This window comes from Microcaecilia unicolor, chromosome 1 (genome assembly GCF_901765095.1).
Source record: "Microcaecilia unicolor chromosome 1, aMicUni1.1, whole genome shotgun sequence".
NCBI lineage: Eukaryota > Metazoa > Chordata > Amphibia > Gymnophiona > Siphonopidae > Microcaecilia > Microcaecilia unicolor.
Window position 1 is genome coordinate 576,034,577 of NC_044031.1, and position 26,020 is coordinate 576,060,596.

Here is a 26,020-nt window from a genome sequence, read left to right on the forward strand (position 1 = left end):
TGTCTACCCTCTGCTGAGACTGAGAAAATACTGGCTTCTGTGGGATGGGCACAGGTTATATGTACATAGTTGAAGTTAGTGTTCTCAGTCTCCCTCTGCTGGTAGTCGAGCATAACCCACACGTCTTGACCGGTCTGGAGGGTCGCTGAGGAAAAGCAGTTAGCTTAGCAGGGTTTAAATGAAAAGCCCATAGACCATTATTAAAACAGCTTTGGGAAAAGTCATTATTATTTCTGGGATTAGCAGCATTAGTACTACTACTACTATTTAGCATTTCTATAGCGCTACAAGGCGTACGCAGCGCTGCACAAACATAGAAGAAAGACAGTCCCTGCTCAAAGAGCTTACAATCTAATAGACAAAAAAAATAAAGTAAGCAAATCAAATCAATTAATGTGAACGGGAAGGAAGAGAGGAGGGTAGGTGGAGGCGAGTGGTTACAAGTGGTTACGAGTCAAAAGCAATGTTAAAGAGGTGGGCTTTCAGTCTAGATTTAAAGGTGGCCAAGGATGGGGCAAGACGTAGGGGCTCAGGAAGTTTATTCCAGGCTTAGGGTGCAGCAAGACAGAAGGCGCGAAGTCTGGAGTTGGCAGTAGTGGAGAAGGGAACAGATAAGAAGGATTTATCCATGGAGCGGAGTGCACGGGAAGGACGAGTGTGGAGAGATACTGGGGAGCAGCAGAGTGAGTACATTTATAGATTAGTAGAAGAAGTTTGAACAGGATGCGAAAACGGATAGGGATTAGTACTTGATTTACTTTCCTTTAGGGTCCTTTCAGAGTAATTTACAATAATAAAATGCAAGAAAGGAAATACAATAAAGAGAGGAAAGAGGACAGGTAATCTGGCAGATCTCAAGCATTTCACAACACTGATTCTTCTCACTGATGGACAAAGGGGAAGGGGGATCATAACTGGAATGCATAAAATCTGTTTTACTCTAGTGGGATCTTGCCAGGTACTTGTGACCTTAATTGTCCACTGTTAGAAACACGATGCTGGGTCCGATAGCCATTCAGCAATGCTTAGTTTCTTATGAGAGGGCTTCAACAGCGACTCCAGTAGTTTGAACACAAGGACAATGCCAGGTGGATTTCTAAAGTCTGTGTCCAATTTACGGCAAGATGGATCATGATCAAGTATACATATTTTATGCCATGTTCATTGTGGATTTAATCATGAATTGATAATGAGTGTGACTGTTGGATAGAAATGGACCAGTCAGATCTTATCTGCCATCATTTACCCTGTTACTCTCTTCACCTGCTACCTCTAATCCTCACCCACATTCCACAGTACCTCTGATCCTCATTCACAACCCCATAGCACTGTCTCCATCTCTGATTGCCACTCACACCATCGCCTCCGATCTCTTGCCCCACTTCCCACCTTGAATCCCATTGCTTACTCTACCCACCCTTCCATACACATTTGGATCTCATCACTAGCTCCCTTCATTTCCCCTCTAATCTCCTAGCTCGCTTTCTCCCTCCCTCTGTGCCCACAAGCCACACCCCATCTACTCTCCTTCGGGCACTTTCTTCCTGTGTCCCCTATCTATACATTCCTTCAGTCACCTTTGCCCCTCATACTCTCGCTCCCAAATTCCCTCATGCTCTGCTCCTCAGGCACCCCGTGCACCATATCCACCCTGCATTTCTCCAGTTAATTTTCCATGTTCACCACCCTTGACATCCTATCTGATGCCATCACTGACCTTCATCCCATAATTTGAGAATTGTAGAAGGTCAGCAATCAAGCCGTGTCCTTCTCCTCCTCCTCCTCGCCTTCTTGGAGCCTGAATGTCATGCTTTGTACAAGTATACAAAACAAATCTGGGCAGAAGAGAACAAAGCGGTACAATGTATTGTACTAGCATTGTCCTCCTTCAAGCCCTTTGATGGCATGAGAGGAATGCAGTAAAGAAGTGGGATGGAAATCAGAAGGGCTGAATTTCTTTGACCTCGTTTGGTCCAGAGCTGAAACATTGAGGTGATTCTGCAGAAACTGGCCAGTTCTGTGGCAACTCCATAGTGACTGATCAATTTTATGGAAGAACCAAAATTTGCAGCCCTTACCATGGTAGACCAGGGGCCTCTGATATTAACCTATTCAGAATTTTCTCCTCAGAAGCAAAGCTTACTGATGGATACAGATATGCCATTTTATTACAAAGGAAAACTTGAGGTTATTTTCAGGAAAGTGTGTGTATTAGATCACACTATCATGCAGGAGCAGAACCAATACAGTTACACTGAGATTATGGTGCATCCTTATTACAGAATGTTGCTTTACTCAATGGAACTGTAGAGCTCTTTATTATCATACTGTCCTGTTAATAATCAAACCTTTGTGATGACAACTAGTTTATTAAACAGAAAAAGACCATTCACGGTGCCAAAACGGACACGTGTTTTTAATACAAAATTGAAATATTTATATAAACTAACCAGACTGCCAGATTTGACCTCAGAAGTACTATAGTTAAAAAAAAAAAAAAAAAAATAGAAACATGACTTGATTTTATTTCTTTTTTAGCACATTTCTTCTTTCATAATCAGAGTACATGTCTCTCTCCAGCAGATTAAGGGTAGCATACTGGTGCTTAATATTTGTGGGGTACATCATAATCAGGAGCTCCAGAGGCTAAGACCAGCATTTCCCACCTTTTCTCTTACAAACATGTTATTGAGTGAGACACCATTAAACTTATGAAACAAATCAACGATTTTGGCAGTGTTATCATATTGTTTCCCAGTAAGTGAGACATCATTGAAATGCAACATCTGTTTTTATAAAGAAATATGTAAGCAAGTGAATTTTGCTGACACCAAGTACTATGCAAATCAAATCAACTGTATGTCTAGAATGTGGAGCCGTGGGGTCATCTCTCCACCAGTCTCTAACCAGGTTTCTTTTAAAAGCCCATTATGTTTCTTCACCCTTTTTTGCATTTGATATGAATTATATAGTAGGAGAAGCATTTATTCATTTAAAAAATTCTATTATACATATATAAATGCTACTTGAAGAGTTTTTAAGATACATACGGAATCCAGAGTTGTGGGAAGGCATCGATTTCCTCTTGTGTATACTCATTCAACTTCTTAGGTACTATACGAGGCTGAGGGAGCTCTTCTACTAGATTCTTAAGTATGTCTTCTGGAATAACCTGGTACGCAATAAAAACAGACACCTTAGATACCTTGACCTAAAATAAAATTTGTCCAAACCTTTTTTTTTTTTTAATGTTAAAACAATTTTTATTGAACATATCACATACAGAGAAATGCATGCCAAAAACAATACACCAACTGTGTTCAATATTTTTATATTCTTTCCGTCTTTTAATTCCCCCCCCCCCACCCTCAACCTAGACCGCTTAACATATCAAACTCAATACTATATTAATAACCTATAGCCATTACATACTACCAATATCATTCCTTCCCTGTCATCTGAAACAAAGTTCCATGCCCCTCGGCCAGACCTTTTTTAAACCCAGATACACTAACCGCTATTACTACATCCTCCAGCAACGAGTTCCAGACCTTAACTATTCTTTGAGTGATAAAATCTTCCCTCCTATTTCCATGTAGTTTCATTGACTGTTCCCTAGTCTTTGAACTTTTTGAAAGAGTGAAAAATCGATTCACTTTTCCCGTTCTATACCACTCAGGATTTTGCAGACATCAATCATATCCCCCCCTCAGCCATCTATTTTCCAAGCTGAAGAGCCCTAGCCTCTTTAGCCTTTCCTTATGCGAGAGGAGATCCACCCCCTTTTTTATCATTTTAGTTGCTCTTTGAATCTTTTATAATTCTGCTGTATCTTTTTTGAGATATGGCGACCAGAACTGAATGCAATGTTCAAAGTGAGGTCACACCTGGAGTGATACAGAGGACTATAATATTCTTGGTATTATTCACCATCCCTTTCCTAACAATTCTTAGCATCCTGTTTGTTTTTTTTGGCCACTGCCGCACACTGGGCAGAAGATTTCAGCGTATTGTCTAGAATGACACCTAGATCTTATTCTTGGGTGCATACTGCTAAGGTGGCTCCTAGCATCAGGTAACTATGATTTGGATCACTCTTCGCAATGTGCATCACTTTGCATTTCTCCACATTAAACTCCAATTTCCTAAGGTCTTCCTATAATTTTTCACAGTCCACATGTGTCTTGACAACTTTGTATAATTTTGTCTCTGCAAATTTAATCACTTTACTCATCATTTACGTTTGTCATTTTTATTATTTTAACAAATCAGTCACAAACACTGAACACTACAACAGTCACCAAAAGGAAAATACAGTATCAGCAGATCCATATCACCATTTTAACTTCTGAACCAATGCAATCTTTACTTACAAACTCTTTATCCTCTGCATGCCCTTCCTCCCCAACCTCTCTGCCCCCCAACCCTCAACTGCAGGTCAAATGTCTTTAATGAGTAACAAGAGGTCTACATCAATTGATTTAAGATCCTACTATGAGCAACTGGCTGCAATGTTGCCCAAAATCGCTCCCAAATGTGCTGAAATTTTATTCCCTTCAGGGACTTCAAAGCACTCTATGGTCAATAAATAAATCATCTGGGTCCTCCAGAGAGCATGTGGGCACTGTCTAAGCCATCCAGCATAGCAATATCAACTTCTTACCCATCAGCACAGTCTGACGGAGGAATCCCCCTCAGTCTAGGGGGCATAGGCCGAGCCATGTCAAATAAACCAAACAACAATCCTGGTTGTAAGTCCATCTGGCGGACCCAAGGCTGTAAGGCATGGTGTATCACTTGTGCCCAGAAGGTTTGTATCACTGGACACTGCCAAAACATATAACTCAGAGTCTCTATTGGGGCATGACATTTAGTGCAAGCTCCAGACAAAGAGTCCTGCCCTGTGGGCTTGAGAGGGTGAAATACATAGTCTTAGCATAAATTTATACTGTAGCTCCCACATTGTAACATTGCTTTTCCAAAGCTGTATACTCAAGATCCCTCCCCCCCCCTGCATTTGGGCAGCTGTTATTGGCACCTGGAGCTCAGCAGGACACATAGTGGGCATAATCTAAATCCTCTGTTGTATCTTTTAGAAATTTATGATGAAATGTTAACAGGACCGGGTTCTGTGAGCTGAGGTCAGGGCTTCATTGAAACTATCTTGTACGTCCTCACTTTAGTTCACCTATCCCAGGCTCACAACACAGTGCTGCAGTTGGAAATATGCAAAATAAAAGGTGTTTTGTAACTCCACAAATGGTTGAACTTTTTCATCCTCTCTCAGAACCTGGTATAGATACTGCAGTCCTTTGGAGTGCTATCGTGCAAACACCTGTCAGTCAGTCCCAACGGGAAAGTCATAGTTACAGTGTAGTGCAAGGTATGGAGTTGCTGATGCCAAGAAATGGTGATGTTTACAAAGCCACCGCCAGATAGTTTGAGCTGTAGCAAGGATAGGGTTCCATCGCAGAGCCTCAGGTGAGCGGCCTGGCAACATGTGGAGCAGCCAGCTGAAATGTTTGGGGCCAATAAACTCTAATTCCAGAGTGGTGGCTGAAAAAGCTTTAGTCTGTCTGGTCGTTAATATGACACATTAAACAAGCTACTGTAAGACATCGTATATTCAGGAGGCCTAGACTCCCATGTGCCCTCCTTTCTGCAATACAGAAAGTGGCAGTCTGGCCTTCGTTCCACTCCAAAGTTAGGCTTGAAGCGCTTTACCCAGTGCTCTTTCATCTCGGGCTTTCAGGTATAGAGGCAACATCTGGAAAACATACAGCTAGCATGGCGACAGCATCATGTTGAATAAATGGACCTTTCCCATCAAAGAGAGTGGGTAAGAGCACCAGAGCTGCAACAGTATCTCGTAATAAGGGACCAACATTATATTTGTACAATTAAATCTCCTGGGAAACTTTGTAAGTCATTTATGTCTTCCAAAAAAGTTGCATCTAAATGGTACAAAATACTTCAATTAGCTAAATTTAGCTCACTAACTAGTACCATGCAATCAAGGGAACATGATCTAAATGCCCAACTAAATGAAAAAGCATGGGAAAAATTTGGTTCAAAACTACTCATACCACCAAATCAGCGTCCATTTCTCAATCCATGTTTTACCTGGCACACAGGGCTCTATGGACTCCAGCTAAACTCGCCAAATTGAATACGACAAAAACAAAAAATAATATAAATAAGTGTTGGACATGTGAAAAGGATGTTGGAAATCTCAAACATGGCCTAGTGGTTAGGGGGTGGACTTTGGTCCTGGGGAACTGAGGAACTGAGTTCGATTCCCGGCACAGGCAGCTCCTTGTGACTCTGGGCAAGTCACTTAACCCTCCACTGCCCGCCGCATTGAGCCTGCCATGAGTGGGAAAGCACGGGGTACAAATATAACAACAACAACAAAAAAAATTATTTATTCTTGTTCATGTATTCAAGATTATTGGAACTCTGTATGGAACACAGTATCATCTACCTTGAATATCCAAGATGTTTTAACATATAATATAGTCATATTTGGATCTCTAATGATACAATCACCACTAGACAAATATCAAGCACAACTATTAGACATACTGTTACATCAAGCCTTAAGAACCATTTGCTTTTGTTGGAAAGATCTTACCAAAGTAACGTATTTAACTTGGTGGAATTCTGTGTGTATATTAGCTAAATATGAATATGCTGCGGCTGAAAAATAACTCACTTGTTAAATACAATAAAATATGGATTCCTTTACTAGACCAACTACATAATAACCTCTCTCAGAGCTGAACTTATGTATTAATCCTGTGCGAGAGCACCTGCGATTTCCGTAGATTAAGAGAAAAGCCTGCCACCAGTCCAAACTGCTCCATATGATTAAATATAGCTGCCAAGGACTGCTGTGGGGTGCTCAAGGTTAACAGAATATCATCTGCGTAGGCTAGTAGTTTAACAGTACCCGTTGGCAGACATACCCCAGCCACATCTGGTGCTATATGCAACATGCATAACAAGGGTTCTAAAGAGAGCAAAAATAGTGGGGAGTGTGGACAACCCTGACGTGTCCCATGGTGGATGGAAAAGGGTGTAGTCCGGACCTCAATTTATCAAAAAGGATGCACAAGGGTCAGCATATAGGGTGGTAACAGCGTAATAGAACCAGCCTTGGATTCCCATATGTTGCAGTGTGTGAATTAAGGGCCAATGGACCTGGTCAAAAGCTCGATCGGGTACAGTATTATCCCGTCCTGTTTTCAGTATCAAACTTATGAGGGATGAAATTCATGTGGAGAAGGAAGTGGCGAGCAGTTATTACCGAATCAAAATAATCTGTGAGAGCCTGTATCAGCTGTACCTGAAACAACTTATAGAATTCTCCTGTGTATCCATCTAGGCCTGGCGCTGAAAAAAGTTTTCATGCTCGAATGGCCCTCTGCACCTCCTTAGCCAACAGAGGTTTATTTAAATGGGCACTCTGTACTGCTGTCAGTTTTGGCATCTAGGAGCGAGATAGATAATCCCAGATGTGCTCTGGCTCCTGGGAGTTTTCAAGCTTAGCTGCATAGAGTGCCTGAATGTGCTGTAAAAACACCCCTGCTATGATCTCTAGTTTTGTGGTTAGTTTGCCTGGGTTCTGCTGGATTAACAGAATATACCAAGATTTACTCATGTTTTAGTAAATGTGCCAGGAGTTTCCCTGCTCAGTTACCATGTCTAAAGTATTTGTATTCTTATATAATAGAACTTTTGTGGTACGATTGTGAAGCACCCTGTTAAGAGCTGTCCTAGAATCTGTCAATGTTCAAATGTAGAGGGATGGGGTTGCGTAGCATAACGGTGTCTCAGGGATCTCAGCTTACATTCTAGTTCTATTATGCTTTGTCTTCTGTTGCAGGCACTTACGTATGCAATTATGTCCCCTCTCAAAACTGCTTGTGCAGTGGGCCAGAATATTGTGGGGGCATCTAAGTGTTCTTGAATATTAGCAAGAAATATTTTCCAGCGCGTAAGTACTGAATGAACCCGGTGGAGTGAAAAAGGTAAGAAGGGAATCTCCAACCAAGATTTTGTCAAAAGTAAGGGTCGGTGTCTAGATCAACCCAGACTACAGCGTAGTCCAAGATTTCCTCAGGTTCAACTGTTGCAGAGGAGATGTGTAGGAAGAGTTTGCCCTCCACTAAGATGTAATCTAAATGTGCCAGCGTACGATGAACCTAGACGTGGAGTAGCCGAATCAAATCTAGAAGCTGAAAATATCAGGCATGCCGCAGTATTCTGCAATAATTGCAACCTATTTACTTACATTCTTAAACAACCCAAATATACAATTTTGCAGTAATCCAGTTTACTCAAAACTAATGCCTGAATTAGCAACCTAAATTGCACAAAACCAAAAAATCTGCATATTGCGCTTAGCTTTCGCATAGTACAGGAAGATTTTTGAACTATTTGTTTATAACAAAAGAGAGGGAACGAAGTACAAACTAAAGTCCAAACAAAAAAAACAGCACCACGGGCCTTTAAAAATGGAACACAGTTCTTTAATGAATGAGCCTTGACAAAAAGACCCGACACGGGCCGTGTTTCGGTGACTAGCACCTGCGTCAGGGGTCACAGTGATGACGTGGAAAACTTGGGGAATAACTCGAATATATTCCTCTACAATATATTATTCCTTACCCCACGTCTCATGTAGTAAAAGCTACAAAGCACCAAGGCACTTTCACTTTCTGTATCCAAATGGATGAAAACAAACTATTTGTTTGACATGATCAGAGAAGGTCAATAAACTATCAACTTCAAATTCTGAGGAAAACTTAGACACCCAGGTCTCAACCATAAAAATTTAGTTTTTTCCTGGTTTAGTTTCAAATGATTATTGATGATCCAACAATCATTAAATCTAACACATTCCTCCAATCTATTCAGTGAAGTGGACCAATATACAACAATCGGTGATAAAGTTATATCATCTGAATATACATAAAATGGTATTTTCAACTGTCTACCAGCTCTAGGGCTCTACAAAAATGATCTAGGATACTGCTAGTAAGTGAGGGTCTCCCTGCGGCCGAGTGAGAGCTGTCCAAATCCGGATCAAACACCAGGTTCATATCACCCGCCACCAGCAGGGGGAGGGGGGCCCTCTATATGGCTGGCACACTGACAGCAAAGTAGCAAAAACATTTTAGATCGTAATCTAACAGCCCATAGACTAAAAGTAGGTAAGCTTCCACACCTGTACTTCAAAGTGAGCTGCTACAAAACGTCCTTCTGCATCTTTAAACAGTAGTTTAGAATGACAAAGCAGGGATTTACGAACCAATATCACCACTCCTCCCTTGTGCCCATTAGAGAGAGAACAAAAAACCTCCTCCACCCAGACCTGCACAGTTTCTGATGTTCTTCTTCGGATAACCTCATTTCCTGCAAGCATACAATATCTGCACGATGGCACTGTAATGCTTGAAGGATCTTTGCTCTCTTTATGGGTGACGACACACCGCCTACATTCCAGGACAGAACGCATGTCAACTTAGTGGGGGCAGACGGCAGAATGTGTAAAAAGTGTCATACAGCAGTACACAATTTCTAAATGTCTGTGCTCCAAAGCGCCCAGCCTCATCTCAGAGCTCATAGTCATAGGTCAGCCAGCATATTAAACTCCTTAACATTCACACCAGCTCATCATTCAACTATAGACCTCTGCTGCATACCACTCCCAATATCCTTCTAAACCTGTTGGACCTCTAGTGCTTTTCCAATACCCTTCCTCCCTGTCCCCTTTCCCCCCCTCCAGAATATCCAGCGCTCGTCTTGTGAAACCATGTGAATTGCTATGGGGGGTCCACGCCCTCCACCCATTAGTTTCAATACCAGTGTCGACCCATTCCCCTCAAAGAAGCCTCTCACTTGACACTGGAACATAGCATGGAAGTATGGGTTAGTCTATCCCGTTACCGTTTATGTTGCAACCTGGACAGCTGTCCAAAGTTAGTGAATAACTCTCTCACATTTAATCAAGTCAGGTGCCCTCTGGTGCATCAGGAATACAGCGGGTTATGTAGTCCTGTGCCATCTCAGGTGATGCAAAAGAGGTCCAGGTACTGTTCCATTGTAAATTTTAGGATTGCAGGGTAAAGCAGCATACAGCAAACATTTTTATTGTATAAGGAAGTGCATAATGGTGTGATCTTCTGCCTCTGCTCTAAAAGAGATGTCGAACAGTCCTGGAAAATTCTGATAGTTTCACCATCGTACGTAAGCGAGTCTCATTTTTTGTGAAAGCCTCAAAGGATCTCCACTTTGTGCAGGTAATTAAGCACTTTCAAAATCACTACCCGAGGCCTCTGCCTTCCCTGCGCCTGCTGTCCAAAGCGGTGGGTCCGTTCCATATACATAGGCCCCACACTACCCAACAGCGCAACAAATTCAGACGAGAGCTACCTTTCCAGAATAATAAATCAGAGATTGCTCTGCAATATTCTCTGGGAAGCTGACGATCCACAAGTTATGGTGCCTAGACCTATTTTCCAAGTCGTCCAGCTTTTCTGCTTGAGCTGTTTTTCCAGTGCTAGTATGGCTGAGGAGGCCGGGGCTGCATCCTCAAGCTGCGATACTCTATGCTCTAGTTCTCCAGTGCACTGATTGGTATCTGCTAATAGTTGTTCCATTTTACTCAGCTGCACCAACAGCAATTCCAACTGAGGTTCCAGAGTTTGGCCCACTACTTCTGTAAGCTGTATCAGTTGTTGCTTTGTGAACGTGGAGCTGTCCGCCGTGTTAGGCTGTCCTGCCTTTCCTTCCCCCATTTTCAGCTGAGCTTTGCCTGATTGTAGCCCTTTACCTGGCACATTTGCATCAGAGCTCATCAAATACTTGCCCATAAGGTTTAGGCAAGTAATGTGGCGTCCCTCAGGGCTCTCCACTATCGCCCAGTCTGCTTAATGATGTCACAACTAGGTAACAAACTAGAAACAGCAGGATTCAAAACATTCATATATGCTGATGATGTTACCATATACATAACCTTCAAAAAGAACATTCAAGACATCTTACAAAAGACAAAACTTGGCTTAAGTTTGATGTTAACCTGGGTCTCAGAATCCAAACTAAAGCTAAATAAAAAAAAAACTAAATTCATGGTCATTACCAATCTATTTTACCAAAACGACTATAACAGTTTCACAATTGACAACACTTCATTTGCCATTGACTATAATCTGAAAATTCTAGGTATAATTATAGATAAACATTTAACTTTTGATAGTCAAGTTTCCTCAGTAATTGAAAAATCTTTCAGGTCTCTTTGGAAACTAAAAAGGATCAGACTCTATTTCTCACCAGAAACATTCAGACTATTGGTACAATCATTAACATTATCCCAATTCAATTACTATAATGCCATATATGCTGGCTGTAAGGAGTACCTGTTGAAAAAAAAAAAATACTCCAAACAGCTCAAAACACTGAGACAGGAGAAGAAATTGTTATATGCTCCACTTTGACACTAGTTTTTTTTTTTTTTTGCGATGTTAATACGGAGTGGGCAATTGCTTGACTGTCAATTTGATTTTAGTGTGTTTGAGATGCAACAGTGTGTTTTGTTCTCGTTATTGTTTCTTGTCTCTGAATCAATAAAGATATTAAAAAAAAAAAAATAAATCTGCAGACACCAGAATAAAACCAAAAATCACAAAATCGTACACTAACTAAAATAATGTGATGCCGCAACGAATAATGGCTATATCTGAGATAAACATATGATAGCTTAGATATCGGGATTAAAATAAGCTAAAAAAGTTAAAATCGGGCAAAGCGTAGCGCTATAGAAATGACAAATGGTAGTAGTAGTATTAACAAAAAGCTGTAGAGAAATGATTTGCAATATACTGTCACTGTGTAATATCACATACTTTAATGTCGCTCAAGTCCACGGATCGAAAATAAACAGTGTATGAGGATGGTGTTAGTTGTTAAATAGTGGAAAAACGTGCCAAAACAAACCAGAAATGAGATTACAGATATAATAATGAAATGATGTCAAAGTGCGTCATCATGATCCCGAACACATTTGATATATAGTGACATCAGTGCGTAAGGGACATTGATAGAATGCTCATTCCTGCCATATAAAAAAAAAAAATGCTCCTTTATACGGAGCTAGTTAAAGAAGTAATATTAACTGTAGTGCGCTGGTGAGTACAGGGGAACCGTGACCATATAGAAACCATTACCAAAGGCAAAAGTACCAATAATGAAACTGAATAGCCCGATCTTCAAATCCTGACTGAGCTAAGGAGAAGCATTATGCTTTAAACAATACATCCTTGTGTGAAAGGAAAACCACAAGAATAAAACCCCACAACGGCAGAGTATATAAGTAAAAACTGTGTGGTGTATTACTTCTTTAACTAGCTCCGTATAAAGGAGCATTTTTTTTTTATATGGCAGGAATGAGCATACTATCAATCAATCTCCCTTACGCACTAATGTCACTATATATTAAATGTGTTCAGTATCATGCCATTTACATTTTTATTTATTTCAAAGCTCCGATGAAATAGTCCCATAATCAGTTTTCTCCTTATTACCATTATGTTCCCTTTTCTTTTAGACACCCTTCTTACATAAGGACTTCACACCCGAGCTTAGACTACAAAGGTTTGTTTTAAGCCCCTAACGGATACTTGTCTCTGAAATGTATGATGTTTGGACCCCCGCTTCGATATAGGGGTTCTATTAAGCAATATTTGAATTTTAATTTCAAGTTTACCAGGGACATGATAAACTCATTTTTTGTTCACTTTGTGATATTCCTCTGTTATGACTTGTTACTATCTACTACTATGTAGCATCTGGGGTGACCTATGCACAATATATGCATCTACAGTTTTAATACTAATGGCTGTATTTCTGGCTACTCAATATTTTTACTATATAGGATTTGATTTTGCATTGTATACAGTGGGGGAAATAAGTATTTGATCCCTTGCTGATTTTGTAAGTTTGCCCACTGACAAAGACATGAGCAGCCCATAATTGAAGGGTAGGTTATTGGTAACAGTGAGAGATAGCACATCACAAATTAAATCCGGAAAATCACATTGTGGAAAGTATATGAATTTATTTGCATTCTGCAGAGGGAAATAAGTATTTGATCCCCCACCAACCAGTAAGAGATCTGGCCCCTACAGACCAGGTAGATGCTCCAAATCAACTCGTTACCTGCATGACAGACAGCTGTCGGCAATGATCACCTGTATGAAAGACACCTGTCCACAGACTCAGTGAATCAGTCAGACTGTAACCTCTACAAAATGGCCAAGAGAAAGCTGTTTAAGGATGTCAGGGACAAGATCATACACCTGCACAAGGCTGGAATGGGCTACAAAACCATCAGTAAGACGCTGGGCGAGAAGGAGACAACTGTTGGTGCCATAGTAAGAAAATGGAAGAAGTACAAAATGACTGTCAATCGACAAAGATCTGGGGCTCCACGCAAAATCTCACCTCATGGGGTATCCTTGATCATGAGGAAGGTTAGAAATCAGCCTACAACTACAAGGGGGGAACTTGTCAATGATCTCAAGGCAGCTGGGACCACTGTCACCACGAAAACCATTGGTAACACATTACGACATAACGGATTGCAATCCTGCAGTGCCCGCAAGGTCCCCCTGCTCCGGAAGGCACATGTGACGGCCCGTCTGAAGTTTGCCAGTGAACACCTGGATGATGCCGAGAGTGATTGGGAGAAGGTGCTGTGGTCAGATGAGACAAAAATTGAGCTCTTTGGCATGAACTCAACTCGCCGTGTTTGGAGGAAGAGAAATGCTGCCTATGACCCAAAGAACACCGTCCCCACTGTCAAGCATGGAGGTGGAAATGTTATGTTTTGGGGGTGTTTCTCTGCTAAGGGCACAGGACTACTTCACCGCATCAATGGGAGAATGGATGGGGCCATGTACCGTACAATTCTGAGTGACAACCTCCTTCCCTCCGCCAGGGCCTTAAAAATGGGTCGTGGCTGGGTCTTCCAGCACGACAATGACCCAAAACATACAGCCAAGGCAACAAAGGAGTGGCTCAGGAAGAAGCACATTAGGGTCATGGAGTGGCCTAGCCAGTCACCAGACCTTAATCCCATTGAAAACTTATGGAGGGAGCTGAAGCTGCGAGTTGCCAAGCGACAGCCCAGAACTCTTAATGATTTAGAGATGATCTGCAAAGAGGAGTGGACCAAAATTCCTCCTGACATGTGTGCAAACCTCATCATCAACTACAGAAGACGTCTGACCGCTGTGCTTGCCAACAAGGGTTTTGCCACCAAGTATTAGGTCTTGTTTGCCAGAGGGATTAAATACTTATTTCCCTCTGCAGAATGCAAATAAATTCATATACTTTCCACAATGTGATTTTCCGGATTTAATTTGTGATGTGCTATCTCTCACTGTTACCAATAACCTACCCTTCAATTATGGGCTGCTCATGTCTTTGTCAGTGGGCAAACTTACAAAATCAGCAAGGGATCAAATACTTATTTCCCCCACTGTATATTTTCTTCATTCATTTTTCAATATCTCTGGTTTGATTTCCTTGTGCTGCTTTCCCACTACTTTATATTAAATATTGTAATATCAATCATGTTTATACAACATATGTTTTCAAATCTATTTATATGGTTTATTGTTTTGACTTTCATATTTTGTTTGATAGTCTCTTGGCAAATTTATATTTTGAGTATTTTTAAATCTTATTTTAAATGTAAGAGTTGTTTGTATACGGTATTATTTTTTATCATTTGTACTTATTTATTATTTTTATATGTTTTTAGACTCCTGAGGCAGGCTTGTGGCCGAAACACAGATCTGTGTCGTCTGTAATAAAGTTTGACTAGTTCGACTCGGTTGTCCCAGTCTCTGGAGTTATTGGTCCACTTCCCACTTTTTCTTTGCATATTTATTCCCGTGGGATTTCGTTGTTCATCCACCTCTCCTATCCCTCTTTCTCATCTTTTACATCTGGAAAGTTCACTGCAGTCAAGATACCAGAAAAGTAAGACCTGGCCAGTCTACAGATGGTTGTAAACATTTAATGCACTAAAATTAAGATACAAGGATCTATATAAATAATTATTAATACTCTTCCTATAATATTGATTACAAAGTCATATAACAAAATCATTAACTTACATCCTCTGGAAAAAGATGCAACCTTTGCATCATAGTTCTTCTATGTAGATTCTTTGGTAGCATTCCATAGATAGCTAATTTCACAATCTGGAAGAAAAATGCAAAAGATTAAAAAATTGACTTTTGTATCCAATTAGAGAGCATAAGTTGAGGTTAATGGAGGGAGAGAGTTGAGTTGAATTTAATTTAATATGAGTATTTATATTATGCTTTAACCTTCCAGCTCAAGGCGGATTACAATGATAAAAAAAACAATAATTACAAAAAAATACGCAAAACATCAATGAAATTACCTCTAAAATCATATCATAAAGAAATCATGAACTTAGCAAATATTTACAAAAAAAAAAAAAGCTATATTTTCACTTTTTGTCTAAAATCTTTTAAGAAGAAATCATCCTTAATGCACCAAGAAATGAGTTTCATAGTGTAGGTCTGTGGCCTATAATAGTTTTATATCTAGTATTTTGTAACTGAAGCTCCGATAGTCCTGGTATCACTAATCTCAATACCGATTCAGATCTCAAGCTCCTCCTAGAAGAATAGACATGTACAAAATGATCCAAATATCCTGGTGACAACCCACAGGGCCAGCGCAATGCGGTAAGCATGGCAGGAGGGTGATGATCTCTAAAGGGCGCCACAAGTCATGCTTACCTGCAGCCGCAACCCTCTTCTCAGCTGCTACTTCAGGCCCCAGTCGCCACCTGCCCACCCTCAGTTCCCTCGACAGCCCCCTTCTCATTTCTGCTGCCCTGCATTTAAAATCTTTTGAACTGGCAGCGTAGTGTCTGTGAAAGAAGCAGCTTGCCTCGGGCTTTCCCTGTGTCCCGCCCTCCTCTGATGTATCTTCCTATTTCTGCGAGGGTGGGACACAGTGAGGAAAGGCCCGATTCTTTCACAGGCGCTGTGCTGCCGGTTCAAAAGATTTTAAATGCAGGACACTGTGTGGCAGAAACGAGAAGGGGGCTGTGGCTCAACTACAGCTAAAATAGTGGTTAGGGCTGGAACTTGGGGGGGGGGGGGGCTGAAAAGGGAGGCTCAGATGGGAGAAGGGGGCTGAGAGGAGATATGATAGAGGTCTATAAAAGAATGAGTGGAGTGAACAGGTAGACATGAATCGCTTGCTTACTCTTTCCAAAAATACTAGGACTAGGGGGGCATGCAATGAAGCTACAAACTAGTACATTTTAAAATGAATTGGAACATAAGAGTAGCCATCTAGCCCAGTATCCCTTTTTCCACACGGTGGCCAAGCCAGGTCACAAGTATCTGGCAGAAACCCAAATCATGGCAACACTCCACACTACAAATCCCAGGGCAAGCAATTGCTTCCCATGTCTGTTTCAATAGCAGACTATGGACTTTTCCTCCAGAAATTTGTCCAAACCTTTTTTAAACCCAGATATGCTAACCACTATTACCACATCCTCTGGCAAAGAGTTCCAGATCTATTTGTTGAGTACATAAGTACATAAGTACATAAGTACATAAGTAGTGCCATACTGGGAAAGACCAAAGGTCCATCTAGCCCAGCATCCTGTCACCGACAGTGGCCAATCCAGGTCAAGGGCACCTGGCACGCTCCCCAAACGTAAAAACATTCCAGACAAGTTGTACCTAAAAATGAGGAATTTTTCCAGTCCATTTAATAGCGGTCTATGGACTTGTCCTTTAGGAATCTATCTAACCCCTTTTTAAACTCCGTCAAGCTAACCGCCCGTACCACGTTCTCCGGCAATGAATTCCAGAGTCTAATTACACGTTGGGTGAAGAAAAATTTTCTCCGATTCGTTTTAAATTTACCACACTGTAGCTTCAACTCATGCCCTCTAGTCCTAGTATTTTTGGATAGCGTGAACAGTCGCTTCACATCCACCCGATCCATTCCACTCATTATTTTATACACTTCTATCATATCTCCCCTCAGCCGTCTCTTCTCCAAGCTGAAAAGCCCTAGCCTTCTCAGCCTCTCTTCATAGGAAAGTCGTCCCATCCCCACTATCATTTTCGTCGCCCTTCGCTGTACCTTTTCCAATTCTACTATATCTTTTTTGAGATACGGAGACCAGTACTGAACACAATACTCCAGGTGCGGTCGCACCATGGAGCGATACAACGGCATTATAACATCCGCACACCTGGACTCCATACCCTTCTTAATAACACCCAACATTCTATTCGCTTTCCTAGCCGCAGCAGCACACTGAGCAGAAGGTTTCAGCGTATCATCGACGACGACACCCAGATCCCTTTCTTGATCCGTAACTCCTAACGCGGAACCTTGCAAGACGTAGCTATAATTCGGGTTCCTCTTACCCACATGCATCACTTTGCACTTGTCAACATTGAACTTCATCTGCCACTTGCACGCCCATTCTCCCAGTCTCGCAAGGTCCTCCTGTAATCGTTCACATTCCTCCTGCGACTTGACGACCCTGAATAATTTTGTGTCATCGGCGAATTTAATTACCTCACTAGTTATTCCCATCTCTAGGTCATTTATAAATACATTAAAAAGCAACGGACCCAGCACAGACCCCTGCGGGACCCCACTAACTACCCTCCTCCACTGAGAATACTGGCCACGCAATCCTACTCTCTGCTTCCTATCTTTCAACCAGTTCTTAATCCATAATAATACCCTACCTCCGATTCCATGACTCTGCAATTTCTTCAGGAGTCTTTCGTGCGGCACTTTGTCAAACGCCTTCTGAAAATCCAGATATACAATATCAACCGGCTCCCCATTGTCCACATGTTTGCTTACCCCCTCAAAAAAATGCACACTGGGAAAAGACCAAGGGTCCATCGAGCCCAGCATCCTGTCCACGACAGCAGCCAATCCAGGCCAAGGGCACCTGGAAGCTTCCCAAACGTACAAACATTCTATACATGTTATTCCTGGAATTGTGGATTTTTCCCAAGTTCATTTATTAGTGGTTTATGGACTTGTCCTTTAGGAAACCGTCTAACCCCTTTTTAAACTCTGCTAAGCTAACCGCCTTCACCATGTTCTTCGGCAACGAATTCCAGAGTTTAATTATGCGTTGGGTGAAGAAATATTTTCTCCGATTTGTTTTAAATTTACTACCCTGTAGTTTCATCGCATGCCTCCTAGTCCTAGTATTTTTGGAAAGCGTGAACAGACGCTTCACATCCATCTGTTCCATTCCACTCATTATTTTATATACCTCTATCCTGTCTCCCCTCAGCCGTCTCTTCTCCAAACTGAAAAGCCCTAGCCTCCTTAGTCTTTCTTCATAGGGAAGTCGTCCCATCCCCGCTATCATTTTAGTCGCCCTTCGCTGCACATTTTCCAATTCTATTATATCTTTCTTGAGATGCGGCGACCAGAACTGAACACAATACTCAAGGTGCGGTTGCACCATGGAGCGATACAACGGCATTATAACATCCTCACACCTGTTTTCCATACCTTTCCTAATAATACCCAACATTCTATTCGCTTTCCTAGCCGCAGCAGCACACTGAGCAGAAGGTTTCAGTGTATTATTGACGACGACACCCAGATTTCTTGGTCCGTAACTCCTAACGTGGAACCATGCATGACGCAGCTATAATTCGGGTTCTTTTTTCCCCACATGCATCACCTTGCACTTGCTCACATTAAACGTCATCTGCCATTTAGCTGCCCAGTCTCCCAGTCTCGTAAGGTCCTCTTGTAATTTTTCACAATCCTGTCGCGAGTTAACGACTTTGAATAACTTTGTGTCATCAGCAAATTTAATTACCTCGCTAGTTACTCCCATCACTAAATCATTTATAAATATATTTATAAATATATTAAAAAGCAGCGGTCCTAGCACAGACCCCTGAGGAACCCCACTAACTACCCTTCTCCATTGTGAATACTGCCCATTTAACCCCACTCTCTGTTTTCTATCCTTCAACCAGTTTTTAATCCACAATAGGACATTTCCTCCTATCCCATGACCCCCCCAATTCCTCTGTAGCCTTTCATGATGTACCTTGTCAAAAGCCTTTTGAAAATCCAGATACACAATATCAACTGGCTCCCCTTTGTCCACATGTTTGTTTACTCCTTCAAAGAATTGAAGTAAATTGGTCAGGCAAGATTTCCCCACACAAAAGCTGTGCTGGCTTGGTCTCAGTAATCCATGTCCTTGGATGTGCTCTGTAATTTTGTTTTTAATAATAGCCTTTAGCATTTTCCCCGGCATCGACGTCAGACTCACCGGTCTATAACTTCCCGGATCTCTCCTGGAAACCTTTTTGAAAATTGGCGTTACATTGGCTACCCTCCAATCTTCCGGTACCACGCTCGATTTTAAGGATAAATTGCATATCACTAACAGTAGCTCCGCAAGCTCATTTTTCAGTTCTATCAGTACTCTAGGATGAATACCATCCGGTCCAGGAGATTTGCTACTTTTCAGTTTGCTGAACTGCCCCATTACGTCCTCCAGGTTTACCGTGAAGTCAGTAAGTTTCTCTGACTCGTCCGCTTGAAATACCATTTCCGACACCGGTATCCCACCCAAATTTTCCTCGGTAAAGACCGAAGCAAAGAAGTGAAAAAATAAAATATTTCCTTCTATTTGTTTTAAAAGTATTTCCATATAACTTCCTCGAGTGTCCCCTAGTCTTTGTATTTTTGAAATGAGTAAAAAATTGATTTACTTCTACTCGTACTACACCACTCAGGATTTTGTAGGCCTCAACCATATCTCCCCTCAGCCGTCTTTTTTCCAAGCTGAAAAGCCCTAACCTCTTTAGCCTTTCCTCATGAGAAGAGTTCCATCCCCTTTACCATTTTGGTCGCTCTTCTTGGAATCTTTTCTAATTCCGCTATATCTTTTTAGAGATATGACGACCAGAATTGCATGCATTACTCAAGATGCAGACTCACCATAGAGCGATACAAAGGCATTATAGTATTTTCGGTCTTATTCACCATTCTTTTCCTAATAATTCCTAGCATCCTGTTTGCTTTTTTTGGCCGCCGCCACCGCACACTGAGCAAAAAATCTCAGTGTATTACCTACGACGACACCCAGATCTTTTTCTTGAACACTGACCCCCAAGGTGGACCCTAGCATCAGATAACTATTATTTGGATTATTCTTTCCAATGTGTATCACCCTGCATTTGTCCACATTAAATTTCATCTGCCATTTGGATGCCCAGTTTTCCAATTTCCTAAGGTCTTCCTGCAATATTTCACAGTCCGCACGTGTTTTAACAACCTTGAATAGTTTTGTATCATCTGCAAATTTGATCACCTCACTCGTTGTACCGATTTCCATATCATTTATAAATACGTTAAATAGTACTGGCCCAGTACATATCCCTGTGGCACTCCACTGTTCACCCTCCTGCATTGGCAGAAATGACCATTTAATCCTACCCTCTGTTTTCTGTCCAATAATCAATTCCTAATCCACACCAGAACCTTGCCTCCTATCACATGACTCTTTAATAATCTTGGAAGTCTAATGAGGAACTTTATAAAAAGATTTCTGAAAATCTAGATAAACTACATCAACCGGTTCACCTTTATCCACATGTTTATTCACGCCTTCAAAGAAATGAAGCAAATTGGTGAGGCATGGCTTCCCTCGGCTGAACCCATGCTTACTCTGTTCCATTAAACCATGTTTGTCTACGTGTTCTGTAATTTTGCCCAACACCGAAGTCAGGCTTTCCAGTCTATAATTTCCTGGATCACCCCTAGAGCCCTTAAAACCCCCAAAACAAACCAAATGTTGGCGTCATATTGTCCACCCTCCAATCTTCAGATACTACGGACCATTTTTAACGACTGGTTACATATTACTAACAGGAGATCAGCAATTTCTTTGAGTACCCTTGGTTGTATGCCATCCGGTCCAGGTGATTTACTACTCTTTAATTTGTCAATTTGGTACATCTTCCAGGTTCATCGATATTTCTTTAAGTTCCTCTGCATTATCACCATTGAAAACCATTTCCAGTACAGGCAGATCTCTTACATCTTCTTCTGTAAAGACAGAAGCAAAGAATTCATTCAGTTTCTCTGCTAAGGCCTTATCCTCCCTGAGTGCTCCTTTTGCTCCTTTGTGATCTAACGATCCCATGGATTCCCTCGCAGGCATCCTGCTTCTGATGTACCTGAAAAAGTTGTTACTGTGAGTTTTAGCCTCTAGTCTATGGCAAGTTTCTCTTCAGCCTTCTCTATTAATGCTTTGCATCTGACTTGCCAGTGCTTATGTTGCTTCTTATTTTCTTCATTTGGGTCCTTTTTTCATTCTTTGAATAGTGGAGTGCCGCAGGGATCTGTACTGGGACTGGTGCTATTTAACATATTTATAAATAATCTGGACATTGGAATGACAAGTGAAGCGATTAAATTTGCGGACTCAAAATTACATTACATTAGGGCTTATATCCCGCTAACACCTGTTCAGTACTAAGCAGTTTACAAACATCTTAAAGGGTTGTAGAGGTCAGAACATTCCTCTGAAAATTACAATGGACTGCATGGGGGATAAGTGGGATTCTAATTATAACACATATTTCTTAAATAAGAGAGTTTTGATCTTTTTTTGAAACATGAGGTATGATTGTGAATGAGAGAACATTCCGGCAATGTCATTCCAGAGTCTAGCTGCTTGGACAGCAAGAGATTTGTCGAAGAGTGCTAATCTCTTCTTACTCTTGGGTGAGGGGAAGGTGAAAAAGTTGGCAGTTTCTTGTCTCCTGGTTCTAGTAGAGGTTGCAAGGCAGAAGTAAGTAGGTAGGTAGATAGGGATCAATCCTTGTAGTGTTTTGAAAAGGAAGCTTGCCAATTTGAAGGATACTCTTGCCTCAATAGGTGGCCAATGGAGTTTGATATAGAGTGGGGAGATGCTGTTGAATTGTGATAGACCGAAGATTAGGATGGAACATTTTTTGGCCAAGGTGTTATCTTGTGCCTCCAGGGAAAGAACGCTATCAATTTGAACGCCTAAGAGTTTGATTGGGTAAAGTCGACTTGGTTGTGATGATAATCATCTTGGGGATTTGTTCTGGTTTTGAGTTGAAACATAAGAATTTGTTGAGCTTTAACTTATGGGTCGTACATCCATGTTTCTAGTAGGGTGATACATTGTTGGACCCTGGGTATGTCAATTTTGAAGGTTGATTGGATGGGAATTAACACGGAGATGTCATCCGTGTAGAGCCATTACTGTATAATAGTGAGCTTAGGGATCAGAGGAAAACATTAAATAGTACTGGGGGGGGGGGGGGGGGAGCCCCCACATCTATTACTCCAGCGATAAGTTCACGTGCAGCTTGACCCTGTTTGATCTACTTTTCAAGAAACCTTTGAACCATTTTAGAACTCTTCCTGTGATCCCCATTTCCTCGAGGTTCCTTAGTAGGAGGGTGTGGTCCACTAGGTTGAACACTGAGGATAAATCAAATTGAAGTAGGAGTGTGCTTTTTCCTTCGCTTAGCAGTAGTCGGACATGGTCCAGCAAGGAGCATAAAACTGTTTCTGTGCTGAAAAGTGCATGGAATCCGGACTGAGATGCTGGTCCAGATAGTGACTGAACTGTAAAGTCACCACACCTTCCATTAGTTTAGTAAAGAATGGGATGGAAACCACCAGTCTGTAGTTAGAAACCAGCTTTCTGGGTTAGTTGGGATGCTTGGGTATTGGTGTAATGATGATTTCTGCCAGGTTTTGAGGGAAGATTCCCTGTGACACCTGCTGTTTCATCCAAAAGTGAACATTGGTGCTGAATGATGATGGGGCCGTATTCATTAAGTATGGAGGGCAGATATCTAGTATGCAGTAAGAAGTGGCATATTTTGAGAAGAATTTGGTGAAGTCAGACCACAGTGTAGCCTCAGTCTTTCCATGTTCCATTGGCAAGGGTGCCTTCTTTATGGGGCAGGGTTGAAGACGAGTCAGAATCTTTGTCAATGACAGGGGAGAAACAGACTTTTAGTTTATTGACTGTCTTGGAAGTATATGGCTAGTTGGTTAACTGTGGGAAGTTCCTCTTTCTCAGCGTCTTCAGCTTTAGGAGGTGCTGTAAGCGATTTGACAATGGAGAACAATTGCTTTTTGTGGCATCCCCTTTATTGAATCAGCGCTGAATAATATTTTTTTTCCTGGGTAGATCTGTTGCTTGTCTGTAGGTGTGGACAGCCACTTGCCAATTGGTCCTGGATAGGTTAGATTTGTCTTTGTTCCATTTGTGTTTTAGTTTTCTGCATTCTCGTTTTAGTTTCAATAAATCAGGGGTGAACCATTTATCACTCTTAGTTTTGGAGCAGAGGGGTGTTATTTCATCCAGAATCTCTAGACCTATTTTAGGCCAGTTGATTTCCAGGTCAAGTGTTCCAACTTCAGGCAGTCTTGGTAGTACTGTCTCCCAGAAAGTGTTGGGTTCAATTCTCCCCCTGGACGTAACTTGCTGTTGTTGTTATTTGGAAACTTTCTTAAAGTGGTTCCATCTGATTGTGAATGAGCATTTGTAATGATCAGACCATACTGATTCTTCCCAACAGATATCTGACAATGATAGTGGGATTCATATTTCCATTATCAGACTGTGAAACATTGCAGGAAGGAAACCGGGAGACTGGCCATCCGAATGGCAGATGAAATTTAATGTGGAAAAATGCAAAGTGATGCACATTGCGAAGAATAATCTGAATCATAGGTATCTGAAGTTAGGGTCCACCTTAGGAGTAAGCACCCAAGAAAAAGATCTAGGTGTCACTATAAACAATATGCTGAAATCTTCTGCCCAGTGTGTGGTGGCAGCCAAGAAAGCAAACAGGATGCTAGGAATTATTAGGAAAGGAATGGAACTAAGACCAAGAATATTATAATGCCTCTGTATGGCTCCATGGTGTGACCTCACCTTGAGTATTGCATTCAATTCTGGTCACTGTATCTCAAAAAAGACATAGCGGAATTAGAAAAGTTTCAAAGAAGAGCGACCAAAATGATAAAGGGGATGGAACGCCTCTCATATGAGGAATGGCTGAAGAGGTTATGGCTCTTCTGCTTGGAAAAGAGACAGCTGAGGTCTACAAAATCTTGAGTGGTGTAGAATGGGTAAGAGGGAATCAATTTTTTACTCTTTCAAAAAGTAAAAAGACCAGGGGGCACTCAACAAATAGGAGGAAATATTTTTTCACTCAAAGAATAGTTAAGGTCTGGAACTCGTTGCCAGAGGATGTGGTATCAGTGACTAGCATATCTGAGTTTAAAAAAAGGTTTTTGACAAGTTCCTGGAGAAACAAAATAGTCTGTTATTGAGATAGGCATAGGGAAGCTACTGCTTTGTTCTGCGATTGGTAGCATGGAATGCTGCTACTATGTGGGTTTCTGTCAGGTACCTGAATTGGCCACTGTTGGAAGCAGGATACTGGGCTAGATGAACCATTGGTCTGACCAAGTATGTCTATTGTTATGTTTATTTATTTATTTATTTATTTATGTTGATTTATATACCGTGTCTTGTTGCAACTGCAAAACAGAACGGTTTACATATATATAAAAAATTGGTATATACAAATAAACAAACATAGGAATTCCATTCGTGACAGGAAAGCACAGCAATCAAGATAGACTACATAATAAATCAATACAAATTAAAAATCTAGTATACAATTAAGCTATCCCATTTTTCTTTGTCTTTTTGACCTTATCTCATTATGCCAAGTTCTGTTCTACATAGCTTATAAAGAGAAAGGTTTTCAGAAGTTTTCGGTAATGGAGATAAGATTTCTCTAGTCTGATCTCCTTTGGAAGGCTATTCCAAAGAGAGGGTGACAGGTAGAAAAAAGCCGATCTCCGTGTAGATTCCCCCCTAGCCTTAGTAAGAGGGGGAATGACTAACCTGTTATCTGTTAGGGATCTGAGAGTTCGCATAGCGGTGTAGGGGATTGTTAAATTCGACAAGTAGCTGGGGTTTAATGTGTGAAAGGCTTTGTGTGTAAGGACAAGAGCCTTAAACTTTATTCTTGCTTCGACCGGGAGCCAGTGCAGATGATGCAATAAAGGTGTTGCTCGATCATCCCTCCGGGCCCTACAGATCATACGTGCTGCTGTATTTTGAATTCTTTGTAATCGCTTTAAATTTGCTTGGGTAATCCCTGCATATATAATGTTACAATAGTCTAAACGTGAAGTAATATATGCAGATGTCAGCGTTTTGAGAGAGCCCTTACTTATTGAATTTCTGACTGACCGAAGCCGTCTCAGATGAAAGAAAGATTTTTTCACTACATCGGAAACTTGTTCCTCAAAGGTCAATGCGGAATCAATAATGACCCCGAGATATCTAAAAGACTTAACTGTTGGAATATTCTGACCAAATAGCACAGGTACTACAGAGGGATATGTGCCTTGCCTTGCCTTGTTCTTAACTATATGTCCCACCTTTGATTACACCTATTGCTACCTACTAAAATGTTCATCATGTACTGTGTTGACACTGTAATGCAGCATACTATGCCCTACTTTGTACTGTAATTTGAATATTTTTACTGCTGTAATTGTCTATTGCTTATGTTTGACTTATTCTTGCTGTACACCGGCCTTGAGTGAACTCCTTCAAAAAGGCAGTAAATAAATCCTAAAAATAAATAAATAAATAAATAAATAAATCCAAATGGGTCAAAATTATTGCCTGCATAATTACTTGTACAAACTTAGGACCTCTTTTACCAAGCTAGGGCCTTCCCTCACTCTGTCTGTCCCGCCCTCCGCTGACGCAACTTCCTATTTCCGCAAAGGCGGGACAGACAGAGTGAGGGAAGGCCCGAAGAGACGATCCACACTTCTTTTACATGCAGACGCG

General features: G+C 41.2%; 1 protein-coding gene across 1 annotated transcript in view; it reads right to left on the bottom strand.

Moving 5' to 3' along the window:
- The window catches only part of MRPL13 (mitochondrial ribosomal protein L13), a 55,637-nt gene that overhangs the window by 13,587 nt on the left and 16,030 nt on the right, over nucleotides 1-26,020 (bottom strand). Inside the window, exons 5-6 of the mRNA XM_030218605.1 lie at nucleotides 15,189-15,275; nucleotides 3,051-3,172 (exon numbers count right to left, since the gene is read on the bottom strand). Coding sequence (XP_030074465.1) covers nucleotides 3,051-3,172; nucleotides 15,189-15,275 — 209 coding nt within the window. The remainder of the gene's footprint in view (nucleotides 1-3,050; nucleotides 3,173-15,188; nucleotides 15,276-26,020) is intronic.